Genomic DNA, 19,957 nt, shown 5'->3' with positions numbered 1-19,957 from the left:
AGGTCATATTTTTGGAAAAGAATGTGTATTGCTTAAATGTGGTACTTCAAATGAAAAGTAGGATAATATCTTGGACTCTTTGGGTATATTCCATTATAAAGAACTCAGAGGATCGGGGATTCCCTCCAGTGCTTTTAAAACTGTCTTTGCACGTGTTTTAAAGTGAGTGATGAAGCTATAAGTGGATGTTTTACAACAACTTTTGTCTCTAAGTGAAGTCATTTTATTTGAAAATCTTTGGGAAGAGTTATGAAGTGTTGAAATCTGATGATACTTTGCGATCAGTTTTCAAATATTCCTGAATTGTCATTAAATGATTCCGCTAATGTCACAATGAACATGTTTGACTTTCTTTAGTGGGGAAGAAAAAATAATGCTCTGAAGGAACTGGTATTTATCTTCCTAAATATCAGTACCAACTTTGGGGGGGGAAGTATATATTTTTAGGAGGAGACTTAAGTCTAATATTGGCCCTCTCTGTTTGTTTTAACAGACAGTTAACGTGAGCAATTGTCAATAAATGATTTCCAGACATGATGGCCGACCAGCCACCTCCATTAGAAGCTACGCCTCTGTTGAATGAAGTGCCACTTCTACCTCATATGGTTAATGGGGACAGCATACAACAGGCAAGTAAATCTGTTCAACTTTCATGTTGACGTGAAAGTCATGCCATACTATGGCTGCAGTGGTGGTAGGGAGATTGATGTTCAAGTGTACAGTAGAAAAACTGCCATGTAACCTTTTGATAGTTGAAAGAGAGCAGCTGTGGTTCTCATTAGTACCTCAGTGTTAAAGGGAAGAAGATCGTTAAATATTAATGTAGTGGAAATGCTAAGAGACATGCAGACTGAAAGGAAGGTGTGTGATACATATTTAAGTGCTTTAAAATTAAACTACAGAATTCAAGAATAAAATAAAAATTGTAATATATCAATTTAATAAAGCAGTAAAGTTTGAATTCTCTGTTTAAAGCTCATAAAATAATCAGCAAAGTCCAGAAAGTGACTGCAGTAGTTCGAACTGAGAAGTATGTAGGAGGAAGATGCAGAAGACACGAAAGACTTGGTTTCCTGATATTAGATATCTTCATTAATAATTACAACGCACTGATGAAACTTATGTATATTTAGTTGTCACGTTAGAATTTTATTGGACATAACCATTTAGAAGTACCTCCTATGGTTAGAAATACAGGCAAAAGTGAAGGTAAAGCATTTTGAATGAAGTAGAAGATAGTACACAGGTGGCAGTAAACTAGAAGTGAATTTACTGTTTGGCAGTAAAAGATGACTGCGTTGTACCACAAATGCTGAGGTATCTTCACAGCTGCGAGATAGACTTGTAATGTGTATTCAGGAATATTACAAAACCTCTTGATACTGTAACATTGGATCTTAATTGAGAAGCATCTTTCCCCTGCCCCAACTATTGCAAACATTACTGGTAAGGTGGGAAAGAAAAGTTTGTTTAAAAAGAGCGAAATAGCTATTTGTTGGCAGGAATAACAAAAAAAAGCCCATAAATTTGATGGCTTTACGTGCCCATGGTTAGATAATCATTTCATTGAAGCAAATAATAAAACTGCCCGTTGTTTTAATCTAATGAGGATTGGACTTTAAGAAATAACTTTATTAGTATTAATCTAAAAGGGAAAGTTGCATATAAGTTCCCAGAACATAAGAATGTCACATGGGATAATTGTAAAGGATAGTAGTGAAGACCTTGGTGTATTTGAACTTGCAATGGGCAGACAGGGTACCATAAAATAATCCTGAATTGTTGAAGGCCTAGTAAACCGTGAATGTGGGAAAGTTTTAAACAAGATTTCCTTTCCTTTGTTACAGTAGGGGAAAAAGAAGAGGTCTACATTGTTTTGATTGCATATGCTACTTTGTACAAATGGTAGGATTTATTTTTTTTTAAAAAAAAAAAAGAGGAATGAGTGAATTCTACTTTTTTTCCCCCAGACTCTGGAGATGCAAATACAATGACTATGTTTTGTATTAGGGAAAACTAAAGAGCATCTAAGGTAGTTCTGAAGTTCTGGCATTAGCCAACATGAAATTTTAGACACTGACCAACCATGAGGTTCTACGGTAGCTAGTGTTTCATGGTACATGAGGAAAGTAGATCAAGTAGGTCTAGTTGGAGGCCAACTCCATAGCTATGTATTTGTGTAGATTGGTATTTTTAATAGTAGTGTGTGTTAAATGACACAAAGAAGGTGACAGTTACTGAAATTTTCAGAACCTGATGGAGACTGTTTGCATTCAGAGTAGGGTAAAAAGGACAAGTTGGAGATGCATGGAAGGAAAATCACATTTGAAGAATAGACTGGAAGACTGATGGTCTCCAAAACTTATAATTGAGTTGTTTTAAAAATAATTAATATATCTGTCTAGTGAAAATTAGTGCATCTGTCTTCCCTTGATGGTGGTGGGAAGGTTATGTTAATGTACCACCATTTCTCATTCTAGCACCTCCATATTTAAACAATCATGTCATGCTTCCACTTGCTGGTAACGTAACAAATATAACAAGTATATGTGCCACTTTTGTTTGCTGCACTTTAGAGAGGAGAAACTTTTATTAGCCACATAGTCTCTAATTTGGAAGTTTCCTTTTAAATAAAGTATTAATTTAGAAGCTTTACTAATGTAGTGTTTTTTTTAAAAAGAATATTTTCCTGCCAATGGTAAAAGGATAGGCTAATTATAAAGTTTTTATAGTGTTTTTGTTTTCAGAAATAAAACTTGCACTGTTTGTGCAGGTCACTTCAAACAGTCAGATGCAGCATGCAGTTGATTAGTTTGATTTTACATAAAGTTTAAGTAGGTTGGAACTTTCTTGTTCTGAAAGAACTCAAGTAGTGGAAATAGTGCAAATAATGGATAAAAGCAAAACAATGACCAGTGCTTTGAAATAGCTTCCAAACTGTACTGATCCCATGATTCTGAAATGCTGTTCAAGACACCTGAAGGTGTTGACATTATTGTGAATCCTAGCACTGGTTTGTCTTCTAACTTGGCTTAGGTTGGTTCATTAGAAACAGTCAGACTTCCTGGGAATTTTACTTGATGGAAGGTAGATGGGACTGTCTGCTTCATTAATTACAGTGAGTCATTCCTCTAAGACATTGCCCTGTGCATTCCTAAAATTCCAGTCTCTGGACTGCTCCACAGTAGTGTGATTACACCACATACTTTTAGCTGGTTTCGGTTAATAGTTTCCTGAGCTGTTTGTGATCCTTTTTCTAATTGGATCCTTTCTCTAAGATCTAGCATGTAGTAGTTCAAAGACTGAATTTCAGAAAGAATTATTTTCCTGCCTGTGAATTTTTCTAGCCCTTGGAGATTCAGGCCTGTCGTGAGGTTTAATACCTGCCTATGGAGTCCTGTATCCCCGTGGAGTGTCTGTCCCCAGCATCTGCTATTTCTCAGCAGGCATCATCTTTCCACGTTCTTTCCAGCCCATGATTTTCTGTTTTGTGTTTCTTACAACAAGTAACATTGCTTTTCTCTCTTTGCTGCTTAAAATTTGGTAGAGGTAAAATTATAAATTTTGCTTATATGCCAAAAGGACAGAACTACTAAGGTTTCAGTGTTTTAAGCATGCCATCTTAAAAGTGCTATTTGTTTTCCATCCTTCTCATGGAAACATAATAAATATCACTGACTGACTAGAAGACTTTTTCCTGAGATATTCAATGTTTTATTTATGTCCAGAACCAATTCCTGTAACTTAAGTTAAAATTGTTTCCTATACTGTGAAGTCATTAGAATAGGGTCTGTCTTTGCTTTATGCTTTTACATCCTCTGTTATAAATTAAAAAAAATAATAATAATACTATAGCAGTGTACAGAGCCGCAAAATTGGTGTTAACTAGAGAGCATTTAAAAATCTGCTCCTTTGAGTCTTGTTTCACATGAAACAGTTTAAATGTAACAGACCTTTGCAAGCCTCCAGTTCTGTGCAAACAAAGAACACTTTTCAGGCATACTTTTCAGGCATACTACTCAATGCAAGCAAGGGTATTTATGTGCAATGTATAGTTTAATGATTTACACTTTAACTAAGCAGGTCAGTAGTTTTCACAGTAATTCAGTACTTTACATGCAAAAAATACTTCTTTCCATAGTGGCAAAAGTTTATTTTGTTTAAGTTTATTCATAACTAGTTTTACAAATATAGATTACTTCAATCTTTATAGTGGTCTTTCTCCTTTATATGCTAACTGTTGCTATGGTAGAGTTTTAACTGTGTAACTTTGCAGTTCTTACGTGGCCCAAATCCCCATTTTACTAAACAATTAGACCTATATCTATCTAATAGAATCTGACTGTAAAGTTCTTGTAGTAGAATTGCAATAAAACTGAAGCACAAGTTATAAATGGGTAGAATGAGGTGATAGTTTCTGATTTCTGTTGTCCAGCACAAGCAAAATGATGATTTAGACTACCTGAGAAAAAAATCTTGGCAGGCATTTGCATTGATTTCTGTGAAAGTGAATATGATCATGTTCAGCTGATCTGATGAACTTCAGTTTGTTGAATGGCTGTAACTACAGGGTCACACAAACATGTGATAAAATGCATCTGACCTGCCAGGAACTGTAGAGTAAAGATGCTAGAAACCTGCTTTACTGCCTCTTTCATCCTCCAAAGGACTACATAGTTTTATTAAGTTACTTGATATCATCAGAGAATATGTTGTCCAATGCGCTTTCAGTGAAAAAACATGGATGAGTTTTAGGCAAAACATTTTTTTATGGTGTATGTGTTTGTATGTATATACACGTGAATATTATTTATACATGCATATATGCATGCATATAAGTGGGGGTGTGTGTGTGTGTATACACCTTTGTTTGTTTATTTGGTCAGAATCCTGACTTCGTCAATTTACCCTCAAAACTGAAATAATTTCATAGAGAAAGCTTGGAAAGCAAGATGAATCTTAGATAATTCAGTGCTTCAATAAAAGAAGAAACGTCAGAATGAAAAATACTCAAAATAGCTAGCTGTTTTATTTTCAATATATCAAGGAAAAAACTGTTGGTAGTAATCAGAAAAAAAATATAAAAAATGCAGAATTGAAAAATTTATATCAAAGCTTGAGGGGAGTTTGTTCTACTTGTGTTTCTAAGCTTGCGCTTTTATACTCTCTATGAATGTCATGATCTGTATTGTTTGAATCTTTTGTGTAAGTATAAAGGTAAGTTTTTCTCGAGTAATCTCTAAAATTAAAAATCACTTTTTTTCTGTTTTGATTTTTACAGGTTATTCTTGTACAGGTAAACCCAGGTGAAACCTTTACAATTACAACTGAAGATGGCCACGTTCAGTGTATTCAAGGTAAAAGAAAGACTGAAGCATTGAATCTAAGTATTTGACTTATTCCGCAGATATCAGAGAATTACTATAAGCAGTTGTTTCTATAATGTCAAGTGTGGTTTTAGATTTTCTGCAGTGCAATAAATTAGATCTTTTAGTTTATACTTAAAGCACAAATAAGACAGCACGGGAAATTGCCCAGCTTCCTTGCCTTTCTGCAGACTTTGCTGCTAATTTATAAAAGGCTGGCATTTCAGCTGTTTTCATAAATAATAATTTGTGTATAACTGTCATTTCTGAGTTGTAATGCATGAATTTGTGTAATTTAATCCTCACTACTGTAAGCAACTTTAATAGACGCTGGGTGACCCTACCTTGATGTAATAAGGTGTCATTAGCAGTCTGTTTGTATTGAGGGAAGCATTAATACCCTCTCTGTGTGGCTACCGAGTGACTGAACTGTAAAGTTAAGACGCGGTTTAAAATATCTCCTGCAAGTCAAGTTGAATTTATCAGTACTTCCATTTTTGGAATATTTTTTGCCATTTCAAGTGATATTATATAGTATGTGTCCCTTCTGCTTTCATCGGATCTCTGAGAGAAATACTTATTTCAGCTTGGTGTGAAAGATACTTTAAATCTACTTGTCTAAAAGTAGATATGTAAGTATGTATTTGGGATGTAGATGCTGGTTTTTCATCTATATACCCATTTTCATAAACCGAAGTGAACTACCAGATTTGGAAGAAGTTGCTTCTAAAATTGATAAAAGCCTTGTGTGGTGGATAAGTGGTACCTTCTGACTTTCAGGTCCAGCACACGTTCCTATGATGTCACCAAATGGTTCTATGCCTCCCATATTTGTGCCTCCCGGTTATGTATCTCAGGTAAATGTTAATTTGTTCTTGCTTTTAAGTGTGCTTGTGGTTGTGGCTTTTTTTTTTTTTTTTTTTTTTTTTTTTTTTTTTACAGTAAAGATATTGATTATTTTATCTGCAACAGCTGTTAAAGTTAATTTTTTCCATTGAACTTAACATATTTTGTAGGTTTTGTCACCTTGTCACTTAGTAAAATTCAATCGGGATATATATATATATATATATGTGTACATATATATTATGTATGTGTATATATATATGTATATGTATTTTTTTGATACTACTAAGCCATAAACAGTTTGCTTTTAGTAAGACAACAAGACAGCTCTTGAGTTGGCTCTCTGTTAAGCTCTGTCAGCACTTGATTTTCCTGTAGCAGTCCTATTTCCAAAGTGAAAGTAGTTGCTTAGGTTAAATGAACAATCATAGCTGATGGTAGGCTGTGAAGCATCAGAGTACTGGGGAGTGTGGGTTGTGCTTAGCTCTGCTAGAAGCAGTCTGATGCAAACATAGCTAGTGGATAGTGTGCACACTATGTATATGAGACTCATGTTTCCTATTTTGAGGTTATATGGGCCTTATGGCAGTACCATTCTCTTTCATGCATCTGCTCCTCCCCTCCACCTCTTGCCCTGAACAGCATAAGATATTTCTCTTATTGTCTTCTCATAATTCACATTTTTTAATTCTTGTGTAACACTACTTATCAAAGGTTTTCAGTGCCTTTTTCTTAGTAACTCTGATCTCCGTAACATTCAGCAAAAGATTCAAATATTATAGCAGAAGTGTCAGTACTGGTGATTTATGCCTACGAAAAGAGCAAGACTCTGGGCTCCTTTCCTAGCTTTACTTTTCCATTCTCACTTATTTTCCGCTCTACTGCATTCTTCTTAAGTCATGGCAGCTCAGACCTGCATGTGAAATTTGAAGTGTTATCAGAGGTATTTGAAATTACCAGTGTGATTTACTTCTAAATTAACACATTTTAAAAAGACAGTAATAATAATTAAAAAAAATTTTAAATGGGATATGATAGTGGTGTGGGCTTTTTCTTCTTTTTAACATCACCAGAGGGAAAAAAAAAAAAAAAAAAAAAAGAGTAGGCTTGAAAGCTCTGTAACTGTATGTTCTTGAGTTCCCCAGGCTGTTGTCTGTTTGCATACAGCTGTCTCTGCAGTTTTTGCTTCTGCTATTATAACTAGATACTTTCATATAGACCCTGAAGAAAGATCCCTCAGATAATTTATGCTTCAATATGAAATTGAGTTTTTGGTGCAAATGATAGCAAAGCACTGGCAAATGCTGAAGTGTGCAAACTGAAAAAAATTTCTGCTCTGTGTTTGCTGTCACATGAAGGCTAGACAAGCTTGAAACCAACTTTAAAATAGAGCTTGAGTGGAACAAAGTATTTGAGTTGTGGATAATGGGGACGTAGCAGCTTCAGACTGTAAAATCGTATCAAAGTTTTATTACATTAATGCAACCCTTTTAGCAAAAATTATGCCCTATATTCTTGCTTGTTTAATATATAAACAAAACTGAGTTAATATAGCCATCAAAATTTGCCATGAGTTTTTGCTTACATATTTATGCTATATTTTATATATTAAATAATGGCTATTATATAACATAATATAATTAACTTATGTATTAAATAGTATGTCATAATACCATGTAATGTAATACAGTTCTAATCATATATTTAGTTCAGCTGATAGACCAAAAAGTCCCCCAACTTGCTTCTAGAACAAATTGTATTCAGTGTAACAGAAACTTAGTCTTACATGACTTTTGTATTTTTTTTCTTCTATTTGAAGTCTCTTAAAATTACTAATAATACAGCTGACTTTGAGATCGTATCACAGCTGAACTTTGTCATAGCATTTTGTGAGTGGGCACATTCTGTTTCCCTTCAGACAAATATTTTCTGGTTGATTTGCTTTATCTTTTGCTGAGGAGCTTTTCAAAAAAGTTGTGCTTTTGGCACAACTAATATTTCAACATCCGTAATTCTTTCTTGGCCAACTAGGAAATGCTACAGTGATTTCTTGTAGCCAAGGTAAACATGCTTAAGAGAAGATCTTGAAGGAACTAGCAGGATAAAATGTATGGTCTGCTTTTGTGTAAGTGCTTTCTTTAAATGCCCGAAAATACAAGCTTTTCATATTTTCAGTAACAGGGCTATATAAAAAACTTTAAATTATTTAAAAAACAGTTCTTTTTTACACATTGTGTAAGAAAAAAATAATTTTTGCATCTCAGTTTTGTTTACCAGTATGCATTGAGAACAGGCCCTCCCTACTTGCATCCATAGATGATATTTTGTGCTGACTACATTATCTGTCTATATTTTGGTGCTAAAACACTGGAAAGCCTTGCCTCGTTGCATTTGTGATTCAAAGTTTAAATGCAGTTCAGAGGAGGTGGCAGATACAGAAGGAAGGAAGCATAAAGCTGATGGCTAATATGAAACCAACCTAAGAAAAAGGCCTGTCTTACTGGGACTTGATTATTTTTGAAGTGTCTTTAATATTGAACGTGTGTGTTGTTTTGTTTTTCTGTCGTTGCTTTGTTTGTTTTCCTGTTAGGTTGCTCCTACCTGATGTAATTTTTTTGTGTGAGGGAGAATAGAAAACAGTTGATTTGTTGTCTGCCTCAAATGGAATTTAATACAGTCTTGTTTGCTTCTGAGTCAGACTTCTCAGAAGATACAGTCTGTATCTGTATCTTTGTCACTGGACCTCAGTGTTGCAGTAAAAAAACCTGAACGTGACCAAGGTAGTTTCTCTGATGGTCAATTTGGAGGCCTTTGGACCGGTCAGAGCTCTAGGTGTTGAATACTTAATCCCTTGAATTGGCAAAACAGGCTGTGACCACAGCTTGAGCTTATGTGTTTCCAGGTGGCAAAGAACTGGTACAGATGTTTTGTACCTGCAAACAGTTATGTACCCTCCCTGATGAAAACACCCTGGGAGACTTCAGCCTCTGCTTGCCTTTCCAAATGTACTAACGATGAGGCTAACCTGGGCGTTGTTTTACTTCAGTGTCCTCATTGCTTAATATGTCTTTGTGAATCCCACTCTGCTGTTGAAACCTGTGTTCTGTCCTAAATCCTCCCTCACTTTAAGATTTAGATGTGCGTTATTGTGTAACACCTTAATGTATGTTAGGTCTACTGTAGAAAAGGTAATATATTGAGACATCAAGCTGATGGAATTAGAATCTGGAAGAAGCGTATGTATTGTCAGTTTAGGGCAAGCAGTGTGCATGTGCATACGTATGCATGCACTGTCTTCTCTGCATGGGAGAACATTAGCATCTTTTTATCCTGGAGTTCAGACACACGCAACTTCTTTGTCTGAATTCTCTTTGGCCTGTGGTAGACGCGAAGTATTTTGACATTTGATTTGGCTTAGATGCATGGCAGCAGAACTAACCTGTTACACTTTGTACTTGCCATAGGTTAAGAATATGTGTGCATGCTGACATGTACCACAAATCAGATGACATGTAGTAACTTGTACATGCAATAGCACTGTCAACCTGGGTGTGTTCTAAAACAGGTTTTCTAACTGTAATTACAAGCAGACTAGGAATTACACCATGATCAATTCACTTGTTTAAAAGAGTGTATGTGTGAATATGCACATAATACATAAAATCTAGATTGCTTAACTGTTCAATGTGTGAGGCTTAGCTTTTTAAAATTGGCTGCCTATAGCTCTAATGTCTTCCAGTAACATATGCCAGGTTTCTGCTGATTTGGATTCACTTTCATGTGTGTATCCCTGATTATCAGATTATAGGTATAAATTGGAGCATAAATAATCTTTATTACATATACAACATTTGCAAGATTATTTTGTACTGACTACATTTCTTGTGTTGCATGACAGGTGGTAGAAGAAAATGGAGTTCGTAAAGTGCTGGTATTGCCACACTCGGCTGAATTCCACCCTTCCATGCATCCTCCTCCTCCTCCTCCTCCCCCCCATGTGCCGCATTACGTGCATCATCACCATGCTCTGCTTCCCCACCCACCTCACCCAGTATACCCCCCCGTTCCTGGGACAGGAGAGCTGCCACCACAGTTCATTCACCAGCATCCACCACCACATGTTTTTCAAGAGCAAGGTGAGACTGCCTGTGTTGTTTTAATTAACGAGGCGGCCTTTTGCTCAGTGCATCCAGATTGAGAGCAAGAGACCAAAATTCTATTGTTCACTCTTTCACCCATTTTCTGTGATGTTGGGCTAGTTATTAGCCTCCCCAAACCTACTCACCATATGGTTTATGGTATGTGCTTAAAATGCAGCATTGTCTACAAGCATCATGGAGTCTGGGCTGAAGGCCCTCATATTTGCATATATGCAAAATATCATTGTATAAACCTTAAATCTGTTGCTATTCTGTTTTTAAGGATGTAATGCAAACATGGTAGCTTGGAAATGTTCTAGTATTGTGTATATTTTGAATGGATCCTTATTTTTGGTACTGTAAATGCCGTAATAACTACCCTTACCTTTCTGTAAAATTGCATGCTTTGAAACTGCAGTGCTTTGTCACAGCCTTGGGGTAACATTTTTTGAAAATGCATTTATTTTGAAGTATTTTTTTTTTGCTGGACAGAATCCAAATACAACTGGAAAGAAAATAAAAAGGAATAACATACATACAAAAAGAACCCAGTCATCCATGTTGGAGAACAAAATGCAAGTCCACTCCATATTTAAAATCTGAATGAAACATTACTTCACTGGAGGACTGGGATCATTGCTTACTTCAAGCAGGCTATAAGCTTTGTTATATAAGCAGAAGCATTTAACGTAAGAAGAACTTAGGCTATGGAAAAGCATTCATTGTCTCCCCATCAAGCTTAAATTAGTAACTAAACTATTTTAGCCAATATCTAGGGTAAAATACTCACACCTAAGTTACATTTTAAAAACATAGTGTGGATTCTAAACTCACACTCTTTTGAAAATGTGACTGTATGGCTGTAGTGGGGAAGGAAGGCAACTGTAAGATACGATTCTGGGCAGTTAACAAAAAAGGAAAGATCTGAAATATTAAATCAGAAAAAACAGAAGATCGAAGCTCATGAAGTGATCAAAAATAATTTATAAAAATAGATTCATTAATTTGGATATGATTTAAATAGGAGAAAAGAGTTAAATTACTGAAAATTTTTCTTACAGAAATTTTTATATATTTTAATGTAGTAGTTAGCATTGATCACATTTCTAAAACAAGGAATAAACAAATCTTGAACTGCCTTTCTTTTCCTGCTACTTGATCTCTATGTTCATACACTTATCTGAGCTCAGTTCAGAAACTCTTTGTCAGGTGAGGTCACTTCAGTGTAGTGATGCTCCAGCAGTCAGCAGTATGTGCATATTTCTTGTCTGTTCTGTGTGCCTGGAGACATCTGAGTATCAGCAATGAAACTTGTGAGGACTTCACAGAGCTTCAGCACAGGGCAGCTGTGAGTCACTGCGGCTCTGTGCATCTGACTGACAAAATGCAGTGAAATTACTTTTTTTTTTTTTTTTTTCCCAAGTTCTGGTTTTATTGTAGTCATTCTTCTAACTTCGGAACATTTTTCAGTTGTGGAATGAAGAGTACTGAATAATGAAATAAATTCTTCTTTGCTTTGTAGAACCTCGTTCTCATGGAAGGACAAACTTTATTCAGCGAGATGAAAGGAGTCTTAAAATGCAAGAACATCTGAAGAAAAGACTAAAAGATAGACAAGCGAGTGGTCACACTAACAGTAAACTTAACAGTCCTCCTTCTTCACCACATAAAATTAATAATTCTTCCAATTCAGCTATTCAGAATGGAAATGGGAAGGGACAGCAAGTGGCAGGAGGTCTACTAAAGCAGAAGCAAATAGGAAAAACAAAGGGCAGTCCAGATGCAGAGATAGGAGGTAGGTTGCACTGAAAGGGGTATTAAGAAAGAAAGAAAAAAAGCCTACTAGAATCTTTTGCAACAGAAGATCATGTAATTTCACTGGAAAATAGTTGCTGAAAAAGTTTGCGTTTGTAAGTTTCTTAGGCTATTCAGGATTAGCAGAAGCCTGAAATACTTTCCATTGTGTTTGGATATATTTTTTTTTTCCCTTTGAGATGATAGTGATGTCAAGCTTGGTAGTCTTGAATTTTATCAAGCAAGGTCTTTGGAAAGATTTAAGAGCATGGTTAAGTATAAGCTCATAAAATGTAAATAAAATGTAAAGTGGTAGGATTTCTTGTTTAAAAATTAGTTCTCTAAAGTGTCAATTAGCTATTGAATTATGAGGTACTAAGAGCAGTTCATAATCGCATCATCAGAAATTCCATTCCCTCTCCTTCTATTACTCAATGTTCAATTAAAAAAAAAAGTAGTTTTTCATTTGCCCCATCCAAGGGAAACTTAATACAAACCTAGAAAATACTCTGTCATTTTTGATCTTTCAGATTCCTGTGAATTACAAACAGACTATGCTTTATTGATAGTTTATCACTTTCTTTTCAGATATCACTTTCTACTAAATTAGAAACAACATGGGAGGGAAGAATGTTTTTTCTGTGCTGTACTCTGCACACTTTTCACAGATTTAAGATAGGGAATTTTTCAGGAACACAAGTTCTATTATTATTCAGACATGCTTACTGTCAAACTTCTTGTTTGTTGTTATTATAAGAGATAATGCTGGATTATATTTAATCTATGTATCTTTGCCTTTATCTTGGCCTTTTTTTTAATCTAAAATCAATAGATCTGTATTTTTTTCAATGTTCCTGTCTTCTGTGCCTCTTTTTCACCCCTCTTTAAATCTCTTGCTTACTGCTATGCCTTTTCTAACCTTGAATTCTAACCAATAGTCCAGCTGAGGGTAGTGAGCTGTGAATGTTTACCTAAAAGACTTCTGATTTCATTCTTTGCATTAACTCCTCTGATATATAGGAGTTACTTAAAATTTCAAATAACAAGAAGGTTTGAGCATTAAACAATCTCTTTCCAGGATACTATTTGATCAGTTATAATTTCTGCTCAGTGCATTATTTTGCTCAAATTAATCTTTGAGCTTTTTAATAGCTTGTGCCTTTTTACTTTCGTGTACTAAAATACCATTTTTACAATATCTATCTTTCATGTTGCTTTTGATACAGTGTTTCTGAAATGCAAAGAGTTTCTTATGATTCCTTAAAAGAGTGAGGCATCTTTTAGTTGTGTGTGTATGTGTGTCTCAGAGTAGGTGGTCTTGTAAGGCTCATCTGTTTCATTGCTGTATTTAACACTTCAGTTAGAACACCAAAGCAGAAATCTGACTTTCTATTTTGGGAAGTAAATAGAGGTGGAAGTTTTTGTCTAACTTGTTTCAACTGTTTTGTCTAACTTATTTTTTTAAAAACTGTTTCAGTTTTTCTTTAATATCCAGAATTGCTGAGCATATAGATAATTGATATTTTTAGTGTAGTTTTGATCAAGCCTTTTTCCACATTTTATCAAGGAAAATGGTTTGCGATGGAAATTTAGGGAAAAGCACCTCATAAGCACATCTGATAGATACAAAATCTTACTGTCAGTTTTTAGCACCTTTAATTTTCTGAGGAATATTTTTCTATTCTTACTGTCAGTTTTTAGCACCTTTAATTTTCTGAGGAATATTTTTCTATTATCAAAGAAAATCCACTTCTTCTGAGATTAGGAAAAATATACCCTTTGTGCAGGATGTATTAAAAGGTTTTTTGTAACACTGTTAGTTTTGGATAGTTCATGTTTCTGCCCATCATGCAGTTAAAATAAATAGGGGAAATGAACTTTGCACAATACGTACTATTGTTAAACTCCTAATGAAGTGAACTCCATCTTGCGGTGGCATTTTTGTAACAGAATGATTTACTTTCAAGGGATTTTCTGTAATCTGTTTTGTATTTGAATTTTCAGATTCTGACACAGAATCCAAGAAATATGATATCCACTTGAGCATTGGCAAGCCAGTAGTAAGTATTATTCTTAAAATACTCTTATTGTCTATGTATATACTTTCTGTCAAATAACATGCATTTTTCATGTTGTTTCTTTTTTTTAATGGTTCATGTCTTAATAGCGAAAATGAATTTTAATTGTTAGAGGTTATAGCTGGGAAGGGGCAGCTGTAATGTACAAGCTCACTTTTTCTCAGCTCTCTGGAATGGTCCACCTGACTCAGTTTTGCAATCTTTTAAGGCAAAGGTATTTCCACTGTTGAGGCTGTCTAGTATATGTAAGCACTTTAGTACCTTCCAAATAAAGGGCCTGGTAAGCTAATGGAAATCTGTCCACTCTGAGTCTTTGAACCATCCTTCATTCAGCTTAGAGGATTTAAGAATGTTAATACAGAATTTACAAAAGTAGTTCATTATTTTCATGTTATGTTTAGCAATTAGAGTAAATATTTGAGTATTAGCAGAATATTTAGGAAGCTGGAGTCTTGTATTGTCTAAAGTCTAAAATTGCCTTTTTTTTTTTTTTTTTTTTTTTTGATCTTAAACATGCTTAATGAAACTCCTCTTTGCATATTCTGTACAGTAAGCGTGGGTTGCGTTCTTCTGCTCCAGCTTTCCAGTCATTCTTTGTTATGGTAGTGTCTTTCCATTGCTGCCTCTGCCATCTGTACTTAATGCCAACAGAAGGCTGTGTTGGCTTTGTCATGGAAAGTTTGCAGTATGGGAATAAAATGGGGAAAAAGCTTAGGTCAGAAATTTTAGTCATAGCACTTAAAATCGGAGCCTCTTAGTGTCTTCAACATCAGTGGTTAAGTTTTAAGATTGAGGGAGGAAGTTATAATAGAGTTAGAAAGTCAGGCCATCTGATTGTGCCTAAATGTAGATCTTGTGCCCATGCTGAAGACTGCAAATGTGAAATTTTGGTCTAATTGAGTTCTACAAACAGTACAGGTGAAATAGAAATTTCTCTTCATACACAGAGACAATGTTGTGCGTCTTTAGTAAGTTTGTTTAGCTAATGCTTGAAGGCAAATCCGTTAATATGATATTTCAAAAATAAGAACAGAATAATAGTTTTTATTCAGATAATGACTCGATATTTCCACTGTGAAGATAAAGAATTCCTCCAATGAGGAACTTCATGGGCAAACTAGCAACACCATGTTATTGACTAATATACCTTTTATTACAGAAAGCAAACTTACTTGCATTATTTATGCTTTTAATAGGTTTCTGATATACAAGCAAGATCAGCCGTTCTGTCCTGGAATCTCCCAGTTAGTTCACAGAATGGAGAGAGCCATAGTCATAGTCCAGCAGCATTTACATTTGAAGTAGCAATATCCAACAGTGGTAAAAATGGAAAATTTAAATCTGTCTATGTGTAAGTTTAGTTTCTTCATTTAAGCACAATACTGATGTTTAAAAACATTAACCAACCAGCAATCTCTGTATCAGGAGCTATTTTTTGACTTGCAGTCTACCTACTTCACATGAAATAAATTTTAAGTAATACCAGTAAGAGTTACATGGACAATAGAAAACATTGAAAATTAAATGTACGCTACACGGCTTTGCTTTTTAAAATCTTTCAAGTATAAGGAAGAGCTGTAACTTTCTGTTCTTTTTTTTTCACCCCTTTTCACAGTGGGGAAGAGTTAACAATTACTCTTCCTGATCTCAGACCAGCAACTGATTACCATGCCAGGTATGTTTCTGGAAGTGGAAAACTTAGTGTTGATGTTCATGTTAATAATTAAATTATTGCCGCTTCCTGAAAAAGATATAATCACAGATAGTTTGGGGAATATATTCTGTGTAAAATATCATAGCTCTGTGCATTGCTGTTGCCATCTAAATTCCTACTTAATTCTAGTTGCATAAAAATGCCATCTCATTTTTTTTCTTCCCTGCCATCTTTTCTTGTTTCTTCAAAATGCAAGCTTCGCAATATCCTCTGCTGGTAGTTTTAGAAAGACAAGTTTGAACTCAGTGAAAGGGATTCTTGTGGGCCAAAGACAGCAGCAAATAATTTAGACTTTAACATGAATCTAGGAGTTTGCCTTCTAAGCTTGATTGTAAGGATGCTTCTCTAAACTGCATGCCTCTGTAGCAATGCAAGGAAGGAAGTGGAAGTTGGTTCAGATGGAGGGGAACGTAGATGCTGTGTCACAAAGGAACAAGACGTGAGGTTCAAGAATGGCCATGCAATGTTCTTGAGGTCACGGCAGTAAATATACCTTCTGGTAGTCCTTAGCCGGTCTGGAAAAGAGCAAGAAGCTGGTTAAAGAAACCGAGGGAACATTGTGATCCAGCAGTAGAAGAGAGGGCCTCAATACTTGGGCAAAGGAAGAGGCAAGTTTTAAGATTTATTGAAGCAAAACCCTATTCTTAAACTGAAAAACAGGTCTTAGTGTGCCAAATACCTGGCACAGCTCCACTTGCGCAGTGCAGTACAGTGTGTGTTTGGTTCATGGTGTTACCTTCCACATTGGCCAACATTCTCTTACCTGCAACTCAATTGAGAAGATGGACAGTATTTCTCACTTTTCTGAAAAATTAGTGAAGTCATTGCTCATCAAAACCAAATGCAAATGGGCATGACTGTTTTGGAGACTGTCACATTTGAACAATTACATGTTGATACATGCTGTGACTTCATTGCCTGAACAGCTTATTTAGTTTGTTTTAATTTCTGTACACTTGTACAAGTTAGTGTCATCTGTATTTGAATCAGAAGGTCTTTCAGCAAAAGGTTAATTTTAATCAAGTCAGACACTCCTTTTCATTCATTTAGTAACATTTCTTCCAGTTTTCATCACACCTCCTTTTTTTTGTCACTCAAATATCATTACTGTCATAAAATAAAATGCAGTCTTCTTTCTCACAGTGATGACTAGGAAAGAGCACTTGTGTGAATAATCTTGCTAATGTTTCTCAAAGGCCAGAGGCCTGCAAACCTGTGTGAAGAAGACTTGTGTTTTTGTCAACAAAGCTTGCCACATTTCTTCTGTCAGAGGAGTATGAACAATAGAAAGGACTCTTCAGTTGTTACTACATTTTGAAAAGGAAAGAAGTAATTGTAAAGTTAATGAAAGATGCCAGATGGACAGTATTCAAGATTAATAGATTTACCCATGTGAACTCTATCCAACTATTCTATCGGCATGTCCATATCTCCCTGAACCGGATAATAGTGTTTTTTTTTTTTTTTTTGTTGTAAACATACTGGAAGCTGGTGTGAAATCATAAATTCATTGTTTACTATCTGCTCCTGAAAGAAAAAGCTTGATATTGTCAGCTTTTGGAACCAATGATTTGAAAGAATGATTGGGCACTTCCAATAACTGGAGCAGTCTGGGCTTTTTTCTCTAACCACTACCTATAATTAAACACATTTCTAAAACTGACAGCTCTTTCCTTAAATTTTCAGTTGCTAATGCTAATTAACAGCATACTCTAATTAATTGTTCTTTGTTCAGAGTTTCAGCAACCAGCAGTTCCATAAAAGAATCTGTTTCAGAATTGGTGAGTTTCACTACAGAAAGTTGTGAGCCAGACTGTCCAGCGGCACCCAAGCTAATTAACAGAACCAAGAACAGCCTGAGTTTGCAGTGGAAAGTAAGCAATCTGATATATTCATGTATGATATGTTTACATTTACTTTGTCAACAATTTAGTACTACTTTTAGATGTTGGCTTTTAAGTTGCTCAGTGAAGATTGGTCATGGAAATCATGATTGCTTCTTCTTTCTCTTACTGCTCCTTACTCAGTTTCTTTCGTATGAATTTAGTATAAGAGCTGACAGCAGATCTCCCTAACTATAAACTATCCAGTAGAAAAGTTTTTTTTCTAAAATGATAGAATATGAAAGGATACAGTATTCATATTTTTGCTTAGGGTTCCTGCATGGTAAATATAATGATTCGGAGTTCTCAATTATTCTAAGTAACTCTTCATGAATTCCTTTGGCTAGCTTGAAGATTGATTTTTTTTTTTGAATCAACCTTTCGAATATATACAGTATAGTCTGTGAATGCTTGGTGGTAACTGTGTATTCTTTTCATATTTTTTTATAACTATGCATATATTGAGAAAATGATTTGTGGATGAATATTGCATTAATTAGTAAATTACTTGTATAATCTGTGCCCAACAAGTATGGCAGGTTCCCAATTCATATGTTACAGCAAGTAGTAATACTGATTATTTGAATGCTTACACTGCTCAAATACATAACTAGTAAATACCAAATGTAAGAAAACAAAAATTGTAGGAATAAAATTTCATAAAATGAAACTATACATAAGTTTATATTCTAAGCTATCAGAATTAATGGAATCAATATAGCAGCCTAGAAAACCATCAGGAACGAGGAATTAAATTAGTTGCTAGTTTTTACCCTCTCTAGCTCTCTTTACTGAACACATCTGTGCTCACAGTATCTCAAATTATCATAAGTCTGTTTGTGGAAGAGGGCTGTTCTGTATACATAGTGCAGATGCATTTCAGCTGTACACTGACTTTACATATATGATTTTAAAAGGCAGTTGGAATATATTACATTCAATTATTAAATGTTTTGTTAATATATGTAAAAATATGTGAAATTCAGTGATCTGATTTTAACTGTATTTTTTGTTTGTTTCTTCATTTTCAGTCCTCAAATGACAATGGTTCCAAAATAACAAATTTTCTTTTAGAATGGGATGAGGTAAGCCCTTTTCTAGTGGGAAAAAAAAATCATAATGACATCTGCAGGCTAATTAGTTTTTAGAAATACTTTTTGTTTAGGTACATCATCCTTATTTTTATTGCAGCTGTCAAGATAGTTTTAAAGGGACTAGCCAGATCAAAAGCTTGAATCAGATTGCTAGTATGGCAGTGATTCAGGTAGAGGATCCCTTCAGAGCCTCGGAGAGGATAGAAAACTCTAATTTTATTCTTGTCATTCAAAATGTCATTTGTTCCTATATGCTGTTTAAATGGATGAGCATTTGGCTAGTATCTACAGTAGCTGTCACAAATATCACTCAAATTTTGAAGTTCTCACTAAAATATATTCTGAAGTGATGATAAACTTTGGAAGGATTTTTTTATTATTTTGTTTTGGAGGAGGGAGGTTGTACTTACCGCTAATTTAGAAAGTCCTCTAATTTCATAAGAAGCTATTCTATGAGGTTTTTAGGAGATTTCTATATTCACAGTCCTCTAACTAGCAATCCTAGGTCAGGAATGATCCATTTCTTCACCTTGGTAGCTCATTCATATGGCAGGTGATGATGTACAAACACCTGGTGACAGAGCCTCAATTGCAGTTATTTGTTACATTTTTAGGTCAAATGTCCAGCACAGAAACACCAGATACTTCACTTCTCATTAAAAATGTGATTTTAGTATCAGGAATGCTCGGGATAACTGTGGTCACTTTAGCTTTTTATATTGACTTTTTTTTTCCTCATTATCATTAAATTGGTGACATGAAATTTAGGGAAAAATTAAAGGAGTTGATCTTAACAGGGAGCAAATAGTCCCTCTGTACATTACTCAAGTTGTTCTCATTTCTTTAAAGGGGAAGAATGGACCCTTCAAAGAATGCTACTATGGGCATCTGAAACAGTATAAACTTACAAAACTATCTCCTTCTACAAAATATTCACTCAGATTAGCTGCTAAAAATGATATTGGAATGAGGTAATGAACACGATATATCATATGATTTATTTTCTCATCAACTGTATCTGTTGCTGTTAACATTTTCTCAAA

General features: G+C 34.9%; 1 protein-coding gene across 2 annotated transcripts in view; it reads left to right on the top strand.

Annotated features, from left to right (window-relative positions):
- LOC134145271 (fibronectin type-III domain-containing protein 3A-like) overlaps window positions 1–19,957 on the top strand; it is a 54,918-nt gene that overhangs the window by 20,289 nt on the left and 14,672 nt on the right. The window contains exons 3-13 of one of the 2 annotated variants that reach the window (XM_062584632.1): window positions 494–629; window positions 5,282–5,357; window positions 6,147–6,223; window positions 10,111–10,348; window positions 11,874–12,146; window positions 14,150–14,205; window positions 15,420–15,574; window positions 15,839–15,898; window positions 17,673–17,811; window positions 18,852–18,905; window positions 19,764–19,885. In XM_062584632.1, coding sequence (XP_062440616.1) covers window positions 534–629; window positions 5,282–5,357; window positions 6,147–6,223; window positions 10,111–10,348; window positions 11,874–12,146; window positions 14,150–14,205; window positions 15,420–15,574; window positions 15,839–15,898; window positions 17,673–17,811; window positions 18,852–18,905; window positions 19,764–19,885 — 1,346 coding nt within the window. In that variant the 5' untranslated portion in view covers window positions 494–533. The remainder of the gene's footprint in view (window positions 1–493; window positions 630–5,281; window positions 5,358–6,146; window positions 6,224–10,110; window positions 10,349–11,873; window positions 12,147–14,149; window positions 14,206–15,419; window positions 15,575–15,838; window positions 15,899–17,672; window positions 17,812–18,851; window positions 18,906–19,763; window positions 19,886–19,957) is intronic. The other variant, XM_062584633.1, reaches the window with a different exon arrangement.

Source organism: Rhea pennata, chromosome 11, assembly GCF_028389875.1.
Source record: "Rhea pennata isolate bPtePen1 chromosome 11, bPtePen1.pri, whole genome shotgun sequence".
Taxonomy (NCBI): Eukaryota; Metazoa; Chordata; class Aves; order Rheiformes; family Rheidae; genus Rhea; species Rhea pennata.
Note: the sequence above shows the minus strand (reverse complement) of the source record. Positions and strands in the feature narration are given on the sequence as shown.